The sequence below is a fragment of the Paramisgurnus dabryanus genome, chromosome 23 (assembly GCF_030506205.2).
Source record: "Paramisgurnus dabryanus chromosome 23, PD_genome_1.1, whole genome shotgun sequence".
In the NCBI taxonomy this organism is placed as follows: Eukaryota; Metazoa; Chordata; class Actinopteri; order Cypriniformes; family Cobitidae; genus Paramisgurnus; species Paramisgurnus dabryanus.
In genome coordinates this window covers 30395923-30416333 of record NC_133359.1, presented here as the reverse complement: position 1 = coordinate 30416333, position 20411 = coordinate 30395923, and the positions used below count along the sequence as shown (strand labels likewise).

Below are 20411 nucleotides of genomic sequence, written 5' to 3'. Positions count from 1 at the left end.
AGCACGGAAGGGAGGGGGAGGGGGAGGAGTTAGCTACGCTCTGTCTGTTTGAAAACAGTTCAAACATCAACAGGAAGTGACGTCGCACATTATTCGCTTAGAGCGCCTTTAATGAAACCTGCTTATAGTCTGATGAGGCGCTTGTCATTGTTTGCGATGCATGATGAGAAACGGACGTATATACACCTTTCTTTAAGTCCAACATTACACAAAAGGGAAATGTTTTCGCGCATTTCTGTCCTTTCATTTGCCGGTTAATGAGTTATAATGGCTTTTAAAAATGACTGAATCCAAAATCTGCCAACTTCCATGACATTCCGCGTTGTGCAGGTAATTCCATTTGTATGCATTTCGCAATTCTGTCCATGTTTTCCGCATCGCGGAAATCATATGGCCGTACACTTTGTTGGGGAGTTGAACTGCTGCTCGCGCAATGGCGTTATCTGACGATCATTCAGCACCTCAGTGTTAATGCCCTCTATTGGTTTAAACTGCATCAAACGTAAAATGCGCATGAAGCGAACTGTCAAAAACTGCGTACTAGATGATTGTTATTTGATAGTTCTGAATCGAAATAATCTCAGCTTTTGCCCATCCAAAATCGCGATTTCGGTTTAAAAACGATTAATCGTGCAGCCCTACTGTCGGGAGAACAAGCGATCATCTCCCGAGTGCCTCTCGCATAAATTATTAGATGTTGATGGCTTACGTTTCTTTCCCATCACAAAAAACCACAGGTTTATCAATGCTATTAAAGTATTATTTTGTTTTTGTTTGTTTATTGATCATGAAGTACAAAGTAGATGAGGAAAACTAGGACACTGTGTACTCAACGCGCCACCATTGTTTGTTTAAATTGCGTGGAATTGTGCACTGTAATTTGTGGAGCGGATTAATTGCATTCTGTAGAAAAGAAGGAGTGGTATTTATTGCGTTTTGGGAAAAAAGGGAGATTCCGCAACTTTTTAAACCCGGAAGTATTGCCCTATGGCAAGCTTCTGCATGTCCGTGTCTGTTTTAAAGATCGCTCTGAATGGGAACTCTATGAAAAGTCCGTCACAAAAATTGAATTATCTCTGCTTTTTGCTCAAAATGTGGTGTTTTTGCAGAAACTGACCCATATTCAAAAGCTGATTTCAAAAGAACTACTGAAGGTAGGATGAAACGTTTTTTTTTTTTTTTTTTTTGAAAGCAGAGGGTCTGTTCTTTCATTTGGTATATTGTATGTTTATATATTTGAAGAAGAACATTTTCTGGAAGACATTAAACTTTTGTGAAAATCATGAAAAACACTGGCGCTGGCTGGCAACTTTTTTTAAAAACACTGGCGGTGAAAGAGTTAATAGAGATAGTTCAAAATAATGAACTATAATAATAATAATGAATAAAATGAAAATAATGTCATTAATAACTTAACCTTATGTCGTTCTAAACTCTAAAGATTGTCTGGCGACGCAAACAGATCTATCTGCGCACGACCGAAGTTCTTCCAAATAGCTGAACCGTCTGGGGGTGGAGTCGCCACTCGCCGGCGCGAGCTCTGCCGCTGTGTTGAGCGAACCTGGAATGTAAATGGCACAAAGGGACCTCAGATGCTTTTGACTCCAAAGGAGGAGATGACGAGCGAGATGCGACAGGTGACGAGAGCCCAAAACCGCCTTGACGGTTGATAAACGCAACAGTCGCAATGTTGTCGGTGCCGACTAATACATCCTTCCCTCGCATCTCCATAGCGGAGCATACGAGTCCCAGATATACAGCCCACCACTCGCGGCAGTTGGGGTGCTAGGCACACCCCTGAGACTGCGATCCCATTATACGTGGCTGCTCAAACCGTGCTGGGGACATCGTATGTGCTACAGAATGCCAGGAGACCTATCTCAGGGGCATATCTTGCCCTCAGAAATGCTGGGTCAGACCACGGGGTGAAATTAAAACGACACGCAGGTGTAATGGTTACACAGTGTATGCCGGTGCGCCACGCTCTCCTCTGGACTCAATCGTAAAGTCAACGCTGAAGCGGTCTCATATGGAGCAGCCTGAGCAGTGTCACAGCCGCAGCTGCTGACCCTCTTCGGGGGGAAGGAGCGAATCACCTGAAGAGTGATCCTCTCCAACTCCGGGTCGCCCGTCTTGGGGCTACTTAAACTCATGATTGTCACGGAAAGCGGCTGAGCGGGCGGGTCGAGCTGCTGACGACCGGTTCCCCTGCTCTGCCAAGATGAGGTCCGAGGAGGGGGAATGAAGGTGGCCACCGCAGGACGCCCTCGATGAGAGGCAGACTGAGGAGCCCATTAGTTAAGTTGTAATTGCACACCATTACGCTGACTTGTACATTGTTAATGCTGGTTGGCTGTTGGTCAGCATGATTTCTAAGATATGTAATTATCCTAATAGACCATTATAAGAATCTGAAAGCAAATGTTATGTGCAAAATAACAAGTAGGTCAGACAAATATTTATGTGTCGTATACATACGCTATAGTCATTGTTCTTAGGTTATAGCGCCACCTAGTGGACAATCTCTGCAATTTTTTGCATATGACCTCAGCCTGCGTCTATACCTATGTGAACCAAGTTTCGTGTTGATATCTCATTCCTATCATTCCTAGCCCCGCCTCATTGTACTTTTGACCGTGGTGTTGCGGCGACGAGTGCAAGTTCAACTTTTTTTTTGATAATTATTGATATTCAGTGTCTAGGGAATATTCCAGCCCCGGATTGGTTCAGATCGGTCAAAAAACCTAGGACTAGTTCGCAAAAGTAGGTTTAAAAGAAAATGATGAATAACTAACAAACGATTCGACTGAGACAAGTGCTTCTTGAGGCAAAGTTGTTCATTGTAAGTACCTCTATTAAATGATATGAGGATCTTGTTGATATCTGAAACACTGCGTAATACACAATTACTTAAACACTGAAAAAATGTGATAGTGCCCCCCGGAGGCTGAATTTTTTCTTACTCTACACAGACCTTCATGGCCAAGAGACAAACAGGCCCACCGCGTTTCGTTTCGATCGGCCTCCGTTAACCCTGTCTAATAGCTTATTTTTCTTGATTGGTCGATGGCGGCCATGTTTTTTGACCTACGCGAAATTACTTTTAGACATTGATAGAACCCTAGACCAAGGATCGACCACCTTTAGATACTTTTGATACTCTAGGGATAATTAAGTAACCAGAATTTTGTGACCGCAGTGTACGTGATGGATTGTATTCTGATAGTAATTCTCTAAGATACGAAGGGGCTAGGCCATTTAAGGCTTTATAGGTGATATTTCAAATTGTATGCGATATTAAACTGGTAACCATTGTAAAAATGCCAAAATTAGACTTATGCGGTCATACTTCTTAGTTGCGTCTTGAACCAGCTGAAGCTTATTTACCTGATTTGCGTGACATCCCCTGAGTAACGAGTTACAATAGTCTATTCTTCAATTCAATTCAATTCAATTTTATTTATTTAGCGCTTTTCACAAAAGTCAATTGTTTCAAAGCAGCTTTACATAAATAGAAGCAGTGAAAAGCACAGAAAACGACAGATAGCACAACAAAATACATGATAGCATGAGCAGTTAAATTTGCTGCGGCTATGACTCAATATTATAATTGCACGTATTACTAAAGCAACGTATAGAAGAGGAAGCTAGGTAAAGCCCAAAAAGGCTGCCTCCCCGGGGTGAAAAACCCCCTAGGAGAAAAAAAACCCCCGGGCTTTTATCCGAGGAAAAATAAGTCCTAGGAGGGAAAAACCCTTGGGAGAACGGAAATGGAGATTTAGCGGAGATTAAGCGGTTCTGCCGGTGATCGTTGCTCAGGTATCAGCTGGGCATAACGTTGAAGGACAGCCAGTAGATCAGAGGTGTGCCGACTTTCACATCTACCGGGACTGGGTCTGTTTGTCTCGTCCTCGGGTCGAGGACGAGACAGGGAGAGAAAAACAAAATCGTATTAGCGTAGCGGCCGTTCATATGTATTGAAGTGTCACACAGTGATGTGGTTTAACTCAGCTTAGTTCCAGACAGACTAAATATTGCGGCATAATTATGTTATCCACAGTTGAGGATTTAGCAAATTGGGGGCCCAATGCGAGGGTATATATGGTAAATAAGGGTCACCTTCCGATCTTTAAGAGAAAATGAAACCTGACGACCCGTTTGACTAAGGCCTAAAGCCCCACTGTCGTCGTTAATGCAGGTTCAGTGGCAAACGGGTCTATATTGTATACCATTTACAGGACCAGGAGAAAACGCCAAAAACATCGCAACCCGACCATACGTGTTAACCCGTTTGACTAAGGCCGGAAGCCCCACTGTCGTCGTTAATGCAGGTTCAGTGGCAAACGGGTCTGTATGGCATACTATTCATAAGACTTACGATAGCGCCAAAATCGCAACCCGACCATATGTGCCAACCGGTTTGACTAAGGCTGGAGGCCCCACTGTCGTCGTTAATGCAGGTTCAGTGGCAAACGGGTCTGTATGGCATACTATTCACAAGACACACGAAAGCGCGAAAAACGCAACCCGACCATACATACCAACCCGTTTGACTAAGGCTGGAGGCCCCACTGTCGTCGTTAATGCAGGTTCAGTGGCAAACGGGTCTGTATGGCATACTATTCATAAGACTTACGATAGCGCCAAAATCGCAACCCGACCATACGTGCCAACCCGTTTGACTAAGGCTGGAGGCCCCACTGTCGTCGTTAATGCAGGTTCAGTGGCAAACGGGTATGTATGGCATACTATTCACAAGACACACGAAAGCGCGAAAAACGCAACCCGACCATACATACCAACCCGTTTGACTAAGGCTGGAGGCCCCACTGTCGTCGTTAATGCAGGTTCAGTGGCAAACGGTGGCAAACTATTTAATGCAATTCATTTTAAGTGTTCATGCAGAAAAGGTTTTTATTTATTTATTTGGTTGGTCTGTGTTATGACCGTGAGTGCTTTGTTCCGTGAAAATAACTATTGCGAGTTAAGAACCTTTACTAGACAAATTATGCGAATGCTTTGTTGAAGAGAAAAGTTTTAAGTCTAGATTTAAAATGATCGACTGTGTCTGATTCTCGAACATCAGTTGGTAAATCATTCCAGAGCTTAGGGGCTAAGTAGGAAAAGGATCTTCCACTTTTAGACACTTTTGATAGTCTAGGGATAATCAATAGGCCAGAATTTTGCGACCGTAGTGTGCGTGATGGATTGTATTCTGATAGTAATTCTCTAAGATATGAGGGTGCTAAGCCATTTAAAGCTTTGTAGGTGATTAGTGATATTTTAAATTGGATGCGATATTTAACTGGTAGCCAGTGTAAAGATGCCAGAATTGGGCTTATGTGGTCATACTTCTTAGATCGAGTAAGTACCCTTGCAGATGCGTTTTGAACTAGCTGAAGCTTGTTGACCTGATTTGAATGGCATCCCCCGAGTAGCGAGTTACAATAGTCTATTCTAGAGGTCATAAAAGCATGAATAAGCTTCTCTGCGTCAGATGTAGACAGTATATGGCGTATTTTTGAGATATTTCTAAGATGGAAGAATGCTGTGCGGCAGACGTTGGCGATATGACTATCAAAGGATAAGTTGCTGTCGAACATCACACCTAAGTTCCTAACCGTGGAAGATGGCACCACAGTACAGCCATCTATGTGCAATTTGTAATCTGACATATTATGTTTGTAGCGATTTGGTTCAATAATAAGTACCTCTGTCTTATTGGAGTTGAGCTTAAGAAAGTTATGTGCCATCCAGTCACTAACATCGCTAATGCAGTCTTTTAGCTTAGAAAACGTGTGTGTTTCGCTGGGATGCGAGGAGATGTAAAGCTGGGTATCATCCGCATAGCAGTGAAAACTTATGTTATGTTTCCTGATAATGTCTCCTAGGGGTAACATGTATAACAAGAACAGGATAGGACCTAAAACTGATCCCTGCGGTACACCGTATTTAACCAGGGAGTGATATGACTCTTCCTCATTTACATAAACAAAGTGATAGCGATTGGTTAGATATGACCTAAACCAGGCTAGCGCCTGACCACTGATACCAACATAGTTTTCTAGTCTATTGAGTAGGATTCTGTGGTCTATTGTGTCAAATGCTGCACTAAGGTCTAGTAATATAAGAATTGAGATTTCACCACGATCGGATGTTAATAGGAGGTCATTTGAAACTGTAAGCAGTGCTGTGCTATGGTGGGGCCTATATCCTGATTGGAGCTTTTCATATGTACTATTATTCACTAGAAATGCGCATAGCTGGCTTGCCACTACTTTTTCTAACATTTTAGAAAGAAAAGCGAGATTTGAGATTGGTCTAAAATTATTTAAAAGATCTTCCTGGTAGGGATGGGCATGATTAATCGACGATCGATAATTGATTGTTAAGAATTTAGTCGATGACGTTAATTTGTTATTGATTAATCGAATACTTTTTTTTTATCTAATGCAGGTTGTGTTGCCTAGCGTAGCATGTGTCTTGAAACAGTTAAATGAATTTCACTGTGTGGCAGAAATTCAACATTTTACCACCAGGGTGCAATATTTGACACCATACTCCGTTATCTGTGACCTTCCGTTTGATTTCAACAAAATAATCATGAAGAGGTCATGATTTTTTGGAACAAATTAGGTCTATGTTTAAGAATGCGGCTCGCAGCTGCAGGTTCCGCTGCTTTAGAGCACCACATATTTAAGCGCATATATGTTCCGTTTGTCTAACTAAATGTAGTTTAACTGTTTGCCACAAGTTGAACTTGTAATAAAGGTCTCATGGAGGAAAACGCGCTGTATTTTTGTATTCAATTCAATTCAATTCAATTTTATTTATATAGCGCTTTTCACAAAAGTCAATTGTTTCAAAGCAGCTTTACATAAATAGAAGCAGTGAAAAGCACAGAAAACGACAGATAGCACAACAAAATACATGATAGCATGAGCAGTTAAATTTGCTGCGGCTATGACTCAATATTATAATTGCACGTATTACTAAAGCAACGTATAGAAGAGGAAGCTAGGTAAAGCCCAAAAAGGCTGCCTCCCCGGGGTGAAAAACCCCCTAGGAGAAAAAAAACCCCCGGGCTTTTATCCGAGGAAAAATAAGTCCTAGGAGGGAAAAACCCTTGGGAGAACGGAAATGGAGATTTAGCGGAGATTAAGCGGTTCTGCCGGTGATCGTTGGTCAGGTATCAGCTGGGCATAACGTTGAAGGACAGCCAGTAGATCAGATGTGTGCCGACTTTCACATCTACCGGGACTGGGTCTGTTTGTCTCGTCCTCGGGTCGAGGACGAGACAGGGAGAGAAAAACAAAATCGTATTAGCGTAGCGGCCGTTCATATGTATTGAAGTGTCACACAGTGATGTGGTTTAACTCAGCTTAGTTCCAGACAGACTAAATATTGCGGCATAATTATGTTATTCAACATTTTTGAATTATAAAAGTTAAATGATTATTTTTTATGATAAAAATATTAATGATTAATCGATAGTCGATCGTTAATTCTCCCGACGATCGACTAAAAATTTTTTATCAAATGCCCATCCCTACTTCCTGGTCAAAGTGCGTTTTTTAATAAGCAGTCTAATAACTGCCAGTTTGAAAGCTGTTGGAACGTATCCTAGTTCTAGCGATGAGTTAAAGATATTTAGTACTAGGTCTAACACTACAGGGAATACCTCTTTTAGAAATTTTGTGGGAACAGGGTCTAATATACACGATGATTTGCATGATTTTATTAATTTTGAGAGCTCTTTGCTTTGTATTAGCTTTAAAGCCACATCGCGAAACTTTTTGGCCACTAGGGGTTGATTATTATTATTTAACCAAATCGCTCCAAACAAAATATGCCGATTACAAGTTGCCCATAGATGGCTGCACTGTTATGCCGTTTTCCACAGTCAAGAACCTAGGTGTGATGTTCGACAGCAATCGATCCTTCGATAGTCATATCTCCAATGTCTGCCGCATAGCATTCTTCCATCTTAGAAATATCTCAAAAATATGATCACAACATCTAGTGCCCCTAGAGGCTACAAGCGCCGCAGCACTGTCCCAAAGAAAAATAAGACAACTCTTTAGGTCACCAAGTGGGCCTTCCGGCATGTCATATGAATATAATTTCATGGGTTTTATTTTTTTCAAACGGCAAAAGCTCTCGTCGCTCACGTTTACAAGCCAATTGTAACGGTGGTCGCTTGGTTAAAGTTTATATAAAAAAATTGCCTTAAATGGGAATCGAACCCGGATCACCCATGTCGTAGGTCCATGAGGTTACTGCAGCACCACAGTGTCTCTCCCTACACTCTCCAAGTAGCCTCCAGTAAAATTCACTTTAAAAAAATTATTGTTTGGGGGCCAGACAGGACTAATATATGCAAGAAATATTTAATTCATTTTTTTTTTCAATTCAATTTTATTTATATAGCGCTTTTCACAAGTGTTAATTGTTGCAAAGCAGCTTTACATGAGTAGATGTAGAGAAGAACACAGAAAATCAATAGATAGTATAAGTAGAATATAGCGTCTAAGAATAAACCGTACAAGCGAGCGTATTAATAATGTAACGTATACAGTACAGTGCTAAGTTAAGCCAAAGTTGTCTGACTCTCCCTGGGACTAAAAAACCCCCTAGGAGAAAACCCGGTGGGAAGAACTCCTAGAAGGACCAAAACCCTAGGGAAAAATTAATATATATTTATATATAGAGACACGGTAGGGATAGGAAGCAGGTAAGCAGATTAAACTGGTTCAGCCGGTGGTCGTTGGTCGCGCATCGGCTGGGCATCACGTTGAAGGACAGCAAGTAGATCAGTGGTGCGATGACCTTCACAGCAGCAGGAACTGGGTCTGTTTGTCTCATTGTCCTCGGGGTCGAGGACAAGACAGGGAGACAAAAACAGAATTCTATTAGCGTAGGGGGCGTTCGCATGTAATGCAAGTGTCATACATTATAGTGGTTTAAGTCAGCTCAGTTCCAGGCTAACTATTGCGGCAATAGTTTATTACCCATATGAGGTATGTAAGTGCTTTGATCTAGACAAAATAACTACTGCAGGAAAAGTACATTTACTGGACATTCTATGTGAATTCATTGTTAAAGAAGAATGTCTTAAGTTTAGATTTAAATTGCTCGACTGTGTCTGATACTCGAACATTATTTGGTAAATCATTCCAGAGCTTAGGGGCCAAGTAGGAAAAGGATCTACCACCTTTAGATAGACTTTTGATATTCTAGGGATAATTAAGTAACCAGAATTTTGTGATCGCAGTTTACGTGGTGGATTGTATTCTGATAGTAGTTCTTTAATATACGAGGGCGCTAGGCGGTGATTAGTAATATTTTAAATTGTATGCGATATTTTACTGGTAGCCAGTGTAAAGATGCCAGAATTGGACTAATGTGGTCATACTTTTAGATCGAGTAAGCACTCTTGCGGCGGTGTTTTGAACCAGCTGTAGCTTGTTTACCTGATTTGCATTGCATCCTCCGAGTAACGAGTTACAATAGTCTATTTTAGAGGTCATAAAAGCATGGATAAGCTTTTCTGCATCTGATGCAGACAGCATATGGCGTATTTTTGAGATATTTCCAAGATGGAAGAATGCTGTGCGGCAGACATTGGAGATATGACTATCGAAAGATAGATTGCTGTCGAACATTCCGCCTAAATTCTTAAACATATAACATTACTTACTAGTCCAAAAGCATGACGGCCAAGTCAGCATCGGTTAGGAACCCCTCCTCCTCTAGTTCACGCCAGAGAGCGAACGCTGGCCCAATATAATTGATCCTCGTCCTTCTTTTTATTCTGTCACTCTCCCGTTATCTCTTTCTGGTCTCCTTCGACAAAACCTTGGGTTTATTTTTCTTAGTGTACAAAAAAGGCAACTAAATTAAACGGCTGTAAAAAATTATCAGATTAATTTTTTTCCTCATTTTTTTCATAAATCTGTTAATCAACCTCAGTACTGAGCATGCATTCTTGATTGTTGGTAGTTTTTCCTTTTGCTAAAGGTAAAATGTGTCAGTTTTACTGTTGATCACCATGTGGCACCATTAACCCCTTTAGTAGGCCTGTGCAAAAAACAGAGCTTAATTTAGAACTGATCCCTGCGGTACAACGAATTTAACCTGAAAGTGACATGACTTTTCCTTATTTACATAAACAAAGTGATAACAGTTGGATAAATATACAATCTAAACCAGGCAAACAAGATTTGAAACTGGTCAAAATAATTCTGCTCTCCCTGGTCATGGTGCCACTTTTTAATGAGGGGTTTAATAACTGTGGGAACAGGATCAAATATACACAATGATTTGGATGATTTTATTGGTTTTGAGACCTCCTCTATTGTAGTAAATGACTCAAAAGATGTTTATATGGTAATCTAGTGTTCAGTGTACTTTTTTGTAAAACGGTTGCTGTTTGCATAGCTTTGATATTTTCTCTAATAACCCCAATTTTGTTAGCGAAGAAGTTTATAAAGTCTTTATACCGTTTTTTTTTTTTTTGATGAGCTCGCTGAGTTAAGAAGATCTGGTGGTTTTTAGATCCTATTTAGCACCCCATCCACACACACACACATGCACGCACCTACACACACATGGACACACACACTTACATTCAGTCAAATTTCTGTTGCATTTCTCAAAATGCATTAAAAACTACAAAACATTCTACTATTTGAAATAATATTTATTTTTAATGTCCTTTGTAATCAGGGCCGGCGCCACGAGGGGGCGTGAGGGGGCATCGCCCCCTCACTGGCACTATCCCGCCCCCTCAGATCACCATTAATGTTGAATGGGATTTTAATGATAAAATGCGCTATTTAAAAATCACGTTTGCCTTGTGTATTGTCTTCCTAAAGGGAATTTTAAAGTCTAATTATTTAACAAAACAAAAAAACAAGTGTGCATGTATTCTACCGTGACACACGCCCACTCATGTATAGCCTATAGGCTTGTTCGAATTCATCAGGCGAAGACGTCAAAATGCCGCGAGAGCGAGACGAAACGACACTTAGTATGATTTCTCGAATCGTTCTCGCGGTACTTTGACGTCATGTGGTTGTTGGTTCTTGCAGCCGCGCCTGAAGTTGAACAAGTTTGTGTTGGCGGCTTGAGGCACGCCGACAATGAGCCCGCGTTCTGAGTCTCAGAGGGAAATCAAGATGTCGAAGTGGGAAATTATATAAAAATGTACAAACAGGAGTGTGAGAGTGACCTGGGCCTGCCCTGTAGCAATGGATATATGGAAAATAGCATTGGAAGTTCTACAAACCGGACTCCTGATTGTCACACATCAATTAATGCCGTGGCGTGGATGAATTATCGGAGCATTTCAGGTGCAAAGATCCAAATTTTCGGCTGTCATTAAGTCAATTCGGGCACCATGAACTTCAGCCAGACTGTACATAGTTTTGAAAAGTTCAGATGTTCATGTTCTTCAGCATCCTTGCAAGTCAACGTACAACCAACAGCCTATTATTGTTCTGCATTTAACGTTAAAGGTAAGCCTGTACGATCTCTCTCTCACACACACCTGTTTATCAGGAGTAAATAGATAAAAAACAGACATTGTTAAATTTATAATTAACGAATTTGAATTAGCCTATCCTACAGCATAGCTGTATATGTAAACGAGTTATTGTCATTTTGCTATTGTGGTTCTCTAGCTGCTTAATCGCTAGCTTGGTGCATTACTTGTGGCAGTTAAAATAACTACGTTATATGATCAAATTGAACCAAAATGTTGATAAAATGTTGCGTTTGGACCGTTTTTGGGCTGAAAACCATCAACTCTATTTGCCAACACTGCCCCCACCATTACGTAAAATTTATTTCTACCTCTGGGTCTGAACTTCAAATGAGTAGTGTTGTGCTAATATGTGACGTTAGGTATGCGTTTTTTTGTTGTTGTTCTATTGTTCAGAGCTCTGTACGTTGCTCACTATAGCTGTAGTTTTTGTGGTTGTATTGAGATGTTTGTTTACTTTAAAACTTAATGTACCAAACCTATGTATTTTCTAGCTGGGGGAATTATATGCATTCATGTGATCGCCCCCTCTGGTATTTTAGACGCCCCCTCATCAGCGCTCGGCTGGCGCCGGCACTGTTTGTAATGTTTATATAAACATAAATTCACAAAATGTATCACTAAACTAGTAATTTGAGCAGTTGGCCACATCCATTTAAATGAATGGGTCTCTATGGGCATCTGCTGGTCAAAATGATTTATTTCCTAGACTGTAATACTTTAATGTTTTTTCTAAACACCAAATGTCCGAATTCAACAAATAACATATAGATAAATATCTAAAAACAATTTAATCATAATTTATGTGATATTTTTATGTTTTCATAAAAAAATGATATTTTACAGGCAAGCTAACCCTTTAACTGCCTGCTCGACCAAATGGTTGAGCACATTTTGAGTCCCTATATTTTATTGAGAAGAGTACCTAACTTAACTCAAGCTGATTGAGCCATCTCTATTTTTTGGTTGAGCTATGTTATGCCAAACAAATCCACTAGATGTCAGTGTGTCAATCAACAGCAGTTGTCACTACACATCTTCTTAGATGGATGTCAGAGAGAAAGAAATCACTCCTGCCATGTGAACTGTTCTAGTTGACTTTTTGCAAGGAAAGCATATATTTTTGACATATTACATTGCAAGAGCCATATCTTTACAAAATTATGTTACTTGGTGCCATGAAAAACGTTTGTATGTTTTTTTTAATAATTTTTCAGAAACGTGCTCAACCAAACCGTTGATTTGTCACTTATGGTAAATGTAGAAAAGCTAAGGTAATGTTTATTGTACCTTATTAAATACAACTTTGTTCTTTTTTATAAATGTTTGCAATTTCTTTATTTGTTATTAGATTTTTCCCACCTGCTTTTTGCTGATCCGAAAAATAATCTGATCTGTGCCTCAAAAACTGTGATGTGATCCGAACTGTGAGATTTGTGATCCGTCATACACCCCTAGTAAAGTTAGTACAAAGTGATATCCATAAATGCAATTGTACTAATAATTGGCATAATAATTTCTTTCAGTGTTTCGGTTTTCGGCATTGGTTTCCTTTTTTTTCCGGTTTTCGGTTTTGGCCAAGAATTTTCATTTCGGTGCATCCCTTATAATTATTGTATGGAAATCATTAGGGATGCACCGAATATTCGGCCACCGAAACTTTTCGGCCGAAAATGGCCCAAAAGAGCATTTTCGGCTATCGGCCAAAAGACTTTTATCACCGAAACAATACGGCCGAAATGTTGTGATGACGCAAACAGAAACCGCGACCTGCACATGCTTGTCTGAAGCAACATGTATGCGGCGTGGATGTATTTAACCGCAAAAAGGCGCTAAAGTACGCACAGAGGCACATGCGGTTGTGTCCGGTCCAGACGTGATCATAACAGTGAGTACGCTCTTCAAAGATCAGAACTCTTGATGTGTAAACTTTAGAGAGAGTCGCGCAAATGTGTCTCATACTGTATAGTCCATTAACATACATGTGCCGAATAAAGCAATGAAAAACAACGTAACGTTTTTATGCTGCGCTGTTTGGGATTCGCCTTCGTTCTCTGAGTGAGCGCGCGCGTTTAAGTGCCCTTGTTATGGATCAACTGGGGATCGTGTTATCTGGGGACATGCGCGTGCACGCACGTAAATTTACCTAATATACCAGCACAGCATCAGATTCGTTAAATTCCATTTTTAAACGCCGTGATTTAAAACATATATAAAATTATTTATAATTGTTGTTATCAATGTTCTACTACTTTTTTCCCTCTGCTTGTGTTCCCGTTTTTATTTTTTGACGCAGTTTAAATTAAGTTTAGCGTGTTTTGTTTGGCCAAATGCACCACGCCCACGTTAAAATGGGACAGCTGTAACGTTACCTTTCGGGGATGTTATCATTAAACTTGCCAGCGGATTTAAGTACTTTTGTAAGTATTTTCTTTAAAACACAACTGTATCGTAGGAAAATGTGCATCTGTAGCGTACCAACAGGTGTCATGATTAAAACATAATTTACATCTACATTACATTACATTTATATTAGTGAAATGTAATTTCTTTATAATAAGGGTTCATTCTTTTGATAAACAAGTGACTTAATGCATTCAACACATTGTATAAGTTAATTTAATATCAATTTGAGTTGAAGGCAGCATAGAGATGCATTTGGTTTGTTCTAAATGACTGTATTTTAAATTGCTTGTACCAAAAGCTGAGGTCTAGCAGTTTATGCATACATCTTTATGATCTGCCCTGAACATCAAACAAAGAAGTAATATGCAAAGGTAACTAACTCCTCTTATGAAGCCTATACGCTTTTAGCCTGACTTAAATGGACTAATGTTCTGATTGTAGGGCTTGGCTAATGTTAAAAAAAGGCAGATGACAGTCAAACATCAATCTGTTTTTATTGTTTTAAGCAGATCGTAATTTGTGACAAATTTGGAAATATCTAAGGTAAATGACTGATCTTTGAGATTACATCCATACACGTTACATATGCTTACAAAATGATATTGTTTTGTAACTCAGTGTAAAACTGAAAGTAAACTCTTTAAAATTGTGTCTTGTTTCTGTGATTGGATATGTGGCGAATACATTGTTTTCTGTAAACTTTCTCAATAAATAACTGGTCTCTATATTTTCTGTGACATACTAATCTTAGTCTTTATAGTCTTTACAATTCAAAACTCACCATGCTGTAGGATAATGAGGTGACAATGGGACTTGCAGTTTTCTCCATCAATGCTACTAAAGATGATAAAGTAATGATGATTTTATTTCTTGTTACCATCCTAAGTTTCAAAAAAAATTTTTCTCAGCTTCAACAGGCCTTCTGCCCTTCTGTTTATGCAAGCTTTATGACAAGTGCTCAATGTAACCACATGAGCAGAACATATCCATAAATCATCATAAATTCTGAAACAATCATTTTTCTTACATGTATGCTTTAAGACATTCTTAAATACAGAACACATCATTACTCATTTGGCACCTCAATCTAAAGCATCAACTAGTATTTGGGACTTTGCTGTAACTTACTATTTGCAAACAAAGTTGTCTTTAACAGTCGCGGCTGGTGCTAAATTGTTTTGTTTTTTGGGGGGCGGGGGTAATAGAACTATATGCTTTACATTCAGATAACTCAACATATAAAGAACACTTTTGCCAGATGTTCAGTGTCCTTAGGCAAATCAGCCTGAGGTTGATTGGCAGGCTCTACAATCCTATAATAGAAAGCTCTCTTATACACATAATGTGGTAGTATTGTATTTGAAAATGAATTTAAAATGTTACAGGTTGTACCTGAGTGCATAGGGAACTGGTAATTTAGCAAAAAAAAAAAAAAACTATGAAAAATATAAAAATATTTTTCATATTTATCGAATTGGTGGTTCTTCTTTTGCAGTTGTTTCTGATTATGAAATTAGTATTTTGTTTATTCCCATTTATTTACAAGTTATCACAACGACATATGGTTTGTGCTTTTACTAATTATAAGAATATGTTTCATATTAGATGTGTTTTCATATAAGAACTTCTTTTGAATGCTAATTTGTTAAATCAGTTATGATCACTTAAAAATATATAAATGCTGGGTTTTAACTTGTGAGAAAATAAAAATAAACATAAACAAATGAAGAAGGACTAGCAAGTCAGCATGCCCAGAAGTGGGGTTTGAACTCTGGTGGTTTGAATTAAAGCGATGAGTACTGTCCACGAGGCTATGGCTCCACAACGCTTACTTAGCATATTATTGCATGACAGACTGCAGACTTTATGCGCTCACACGTCTAACCAATTTCAATTGATTAGTCTCAAAATAATATGGGCGGGGCTTAATATTAAAACTTTTTAAAACCCGCTTATGAACGGCATTTAATACATGAAAACAGACATCGAGAAAAAGACAGTCTCAAATGATAATAACAACATTTATAGGTGCTCTAATATAGGTTTTCATAAGGGCTCATTTGGATAATCAAAGTGACGAATCTGTCGCCGTCTAACATCTGCTGGTATATCAGGTAAATTTACGTGCGTGCACGCGCATGTCCCCAGATAACACGATCCCCAGTTGATCCATAACACCCTCAATAGTGCACACACGAGTGAGACGCAAACAAGAGAACGTAAAATCTTTCTGTTATTGACAGGGCACATATAAACAAAATTATCTCCAAAGTATTCTTTTTCTAATAAAAACATTTGTTTATGTCTTAAGGGTATGTATAGATTACAGTCATAAACCAGTCTCTGCTTATTTAAAGGCACACAAGGCAAGTCTGAGTATTATTTCTCTACTAGCTCCCCCTAGTGTCTGGGAGTAAATGCGTTCTATATCTAAGACTATACAAGACTGAAGGACACCGGGTCGGATACAGCGAACTTGCAAGTGGGGTATTCTTCCTACAGACGGTAGGGGCGGGCGAGAGAGTCTTCATTCGTCATGTAATGAGTCATTTAACCATATACCGACTTACGAAGATGATTTATTAACATAAAAATGCTGCCTTGTGTCCCTTTAAAGAAACTAACCTCAATTCATCTAATAGACAAATAGCTCTAAAAATAATAATATATTTAATTTATACAATAAAGACAGTGTTATGACTCATTTAATTCGATTTCTGTACCTAATGCTAATGTTAGCCCTTATTAATGTGCAGCTTTTTTCTTTTTTTATAAATGTTTGTAATTTCTTTATTTGTTATTAGATTTTCCCCACCCCCTTTTTGCTGATCTGAAAAATAATCCGATCCGTGCCTCAAAAACTGTAATGTGATCTGAACCATGAGTTTTGTGATCTGTCACACACCCCTAGTAAAGTTAGTACACAGTGATAGCCATAAATGCATTTGTACTAATAATTGGCATAATAATTTATTTCGGTGTTTCGGTTTCGGTTTTTCGACCTTGTTTTCCTCGTTTTCGGTTTCGGCCAATAATTTTCATTTCGGTGCATCCCTAGAAATCATATTTTCTGATTAATTAATCAGAAATTACTTCTTAAATTATGTTTTAAATTTGAAGGATTGTTTCTAATGTTGGATTACTCTACACCAGGGGTTTTCAATGTTTCCCTTTTATGACACACCTCATTCAGTTACCTTGCACACCCAGTTCAGGTCTTGCAGTCTCTACTAATAAGCTGAAGATTTAAACCAGGTGTGTCTAATGAGGGAGACATGCAAATTGTGCAGTACTAGTGGTCCTCCAGGACAGGTTTGAAAATCCCTGCTCTACACAGCATTGCTGGTTTACAAAGAACTGTTCATTTATCTAAAAAAAGATCCTGTTGCACTACCATACCTGACAGTGTGAACCTTTTACATCAATTTATGTATATATTCAAATGTAGGGGTGCTTTCCCAGACAGTCCCAGTCCTAGTCCCAGACTAAAAATGCATGTTTGAGGTGTCTTAATTTAAAAACAATTTGCACTCACATATCCTCATATATCCTTGCCATAATTTTGTCTCAAGATGCTCACCAGTAGTTTTTGTAAGGTATATTTGTAAAAAATTCTTAAATGTCCTAATATAACTGAGGTTAAGTCGTAGATTAATCTAAACCCTGTCTGGGAAACTGCTCTGTCGTGAATTTGGTCTGTGATTTCTGCAACTGGTTGGCTGTTAGTAATATAAGTGTCACAGTGTTAGGCTCTGTTTACACGTGCATGGTTATTTTTAAAAACTGAGAGATTTACCTTCGTTTGTGCCCCTCGTTTACAAGCAAACGGAGAACTCGCCTCTGAGGCTCTGTTTACACGTACATGGTTATTTTTAAAAATTGAGAGATTTACCTTCGTTTGTGCCCCTCGTTTACACGCAAACGGAGAACTCGCCTCTGAAACCGATTGTTTCTAAGAACTCCGGCCAGAGTGGAGATCTTGAAAATCTTCGGTTGCACGGTTGCATGTAAAGTGAGACAAACGGATGTTTAAGCAGGCAACGTCACAGAGTATGCGCCAGAGCTCGCACCTACGTCAAAAGTGCGACCCATGTTTACATGTGACTGCTACTCTGAACGGTTCCAAGATCACATTTATGTTCTTGCAAACTCGTTTCGTGTGTTTGTATTTGCAAATACAGCTGCTCCATTATGTCGAGGAGCAGAGACGAGTGCTCTGAGGTCAGCAATTTTACGCGTGTTTGACTTCATGCGGCGCTGCAACGGATGATGTCAAAGTACCGCGAGAGCGACTCGAAATTATACCTCTACGTATGATTCCTCAACTCGCTCTCGCGGTACTTTGACGTCATCGATCACCTACTGCAACAACTCCTCCCTCCAACATGAAGAACCAGTTCGCGTCACCACCAGCGCTGCCGGTGATTGGCTTACGTGGGCTTGAGCTTCTCTTGACGGCATATATGCACGGGTACGTGTAAATAAACACTTTTCTGAAAACTGACATGTGTGCACGATATTATTTTTGAAACCGGAGAGGTTGAAATGTCCGTTTATGAAAATAACCGCCCACGTGTAAACATAGCCCGAAACCGATTGTTTCTAAGAACTCCGGCCAGAGTGGAGATCTTGAAAATCTTCGGTTGCACGGTTGCATGTAAAGTGAGACAAACGGATGTTTAAGCAGGCAACGTCACAGAGTATGCGCCAGAGCTCGCACCTACGTCAAAAGTGTGACCTATGTTTACATGTGACTGCTACTCTGAATGCTTCCAAGATCACATTTATGTTCGTGCAAACTCGTTTCGTGTGTTTGTATTTGCAAATACAGCTGCTCCATTATGTCAAGGAGCAGAGACGAGTGCTCTGAGGTCAGCAATTTTATGCGTGTTTGACTTCATGCGGCACTGCAACGGATGATGTCAAAGTACCGCGAGAGCGATTCGAAATTAGACCTCTATGTATGATTCCTCAACTCGCTCTCGCGGTACTTTGACGTCATCGATCACCTACTGCAACAACTCCTCCCTCCAACATGAAGAACCAGTTCGCGTCACCACCAGCGCAGCCGGTGATTGGCTTACGTGGGCTTGAGCTTCTCTTGACGGCATATATGCACGGGTACGTGTAAATAAACACTTTTCTGAAAACTGACATGTGTGCACGATATTATTTTTGAAACAGGAGAGGTTGAAATGTCCGTTTATGAAAATAACCGCCCACGTGTAAACATAGCCTTGAACTGTGTTTGGTGTGTGTGTGTGATGTTTAGTGTTTTCACCTGACAGCAGCTCATTAGCCACTGATTACTCTTCACAGCTGTAGACCATTGGGCACTCATCACCACCTGTATATATGTACCCTGTCTGTTCAGTTCTTGTCACGGAGTCCTTGTTTCCATGTCACCCTGCCTTTTGGAGTTCTGTTCTTGTTTTGTTTCTTGTCTTGATTTTTTGTGTATGGATTGTTTACCGTGTATGACATTTTGCCTGGCTGGATTATGATCATGGATTACCCTAATAAACTGCACTTGGATCTTACCTCTTTTGTGTGTGTGCGGTTCGTGACAATAAGAGCCTCAGATGCCTTAAATGTAGATTGATTACCAATCCATGATGTCAGTATCTTTTGATAAACATCATGTGCAAACAGTATGTATTTCCTATGATAATGCTTGTTGTTTGATAGATTACAGGTTCTTGTATAACTACTGTCCGGGGCCAGAGTGGAGCGTAATGTGCAGGGGATGCTGTGAATATGAGGTCATCCACTGTAAATGTCCTCTTCAAGGGACCCCTGTTGGTTATGCAGTGCCATGCTGCCGTAACATCATAAATGAATGTGATCCCTGCATAATACACCCTGGTAAGGATGGTGGGGTTTGGTTTGTGGGGTTGTGGCCAAGGGTGTAGGGTTGAACATTGGAGTGGTTGAAGTTTGAACTGTACGTATGTTAACATAAATCATTGTTTAAATAATAATACTTTATTCTTACGGTTAGTTTAGTTAAAATCATAATTTAATGTATTCCACACGGATTTGTTTTATTATGTGACAAATCAAATATGGTGGCAAACTGAAAGCCAATCACAAACTCTTACCAAAGATAAGATTAATAAAAATTGTTACAGAAAAGGACTTCAGTGCATTGATGTTCTTCCCCAGTTATTATTTGAACAATGTTTGTAGTTCCAAATCTTGACCATATCATATGAATACATCATAGAGCATCTTATCAGTTCATTGGTGAGTTGCATTGATGTGTCAGTGGAATTTTGGACAACAGACCTTAACCATTAGTTAAGCTATGTGTGATATAAAATTGTATTTATATATCATTTTAGGGATATATATTTACAGCAGGTGAAAACTGGATTTTACAATACTTTTCTTTTAAAAGGACTATTTTTTGTCTGTAAATACTTTTAGTAATGCTTTCTGCATTCAATTTGAGAATCTT

General features: G+C 39.5%; 1 protein-coding gene across 8 annotated transcripts in view; it reads left to right on the top strand.

Moving 5' to 3' along the window:
* The window catches only part of pamr1b (peptidase domain containing associated with muscle regeneration 1b), a 205704-nt gene that overhangs the window by 32415 nt on the left and 152878 nt on the right, over positions 1-20411 (top strand). For 4 of the 8 annotated variants that reach the window (XM_065297996.2, XM_065297995.2, XM_065297993.2 and 1 more), the window contains exon 2: positions 19640-19816. The exons of 1 other annotated variant lie outside the window; for it this stretch is intronic. In XM_065297996.2, the coding sequence (XP_065154068.2) occupies positions 19640-19816 (177 nt within the window). 3 more of the 8 variants (XM_073813228.1, XM_073813229.1, XM_065297997.2) reach the window with 3 other exon arrangements.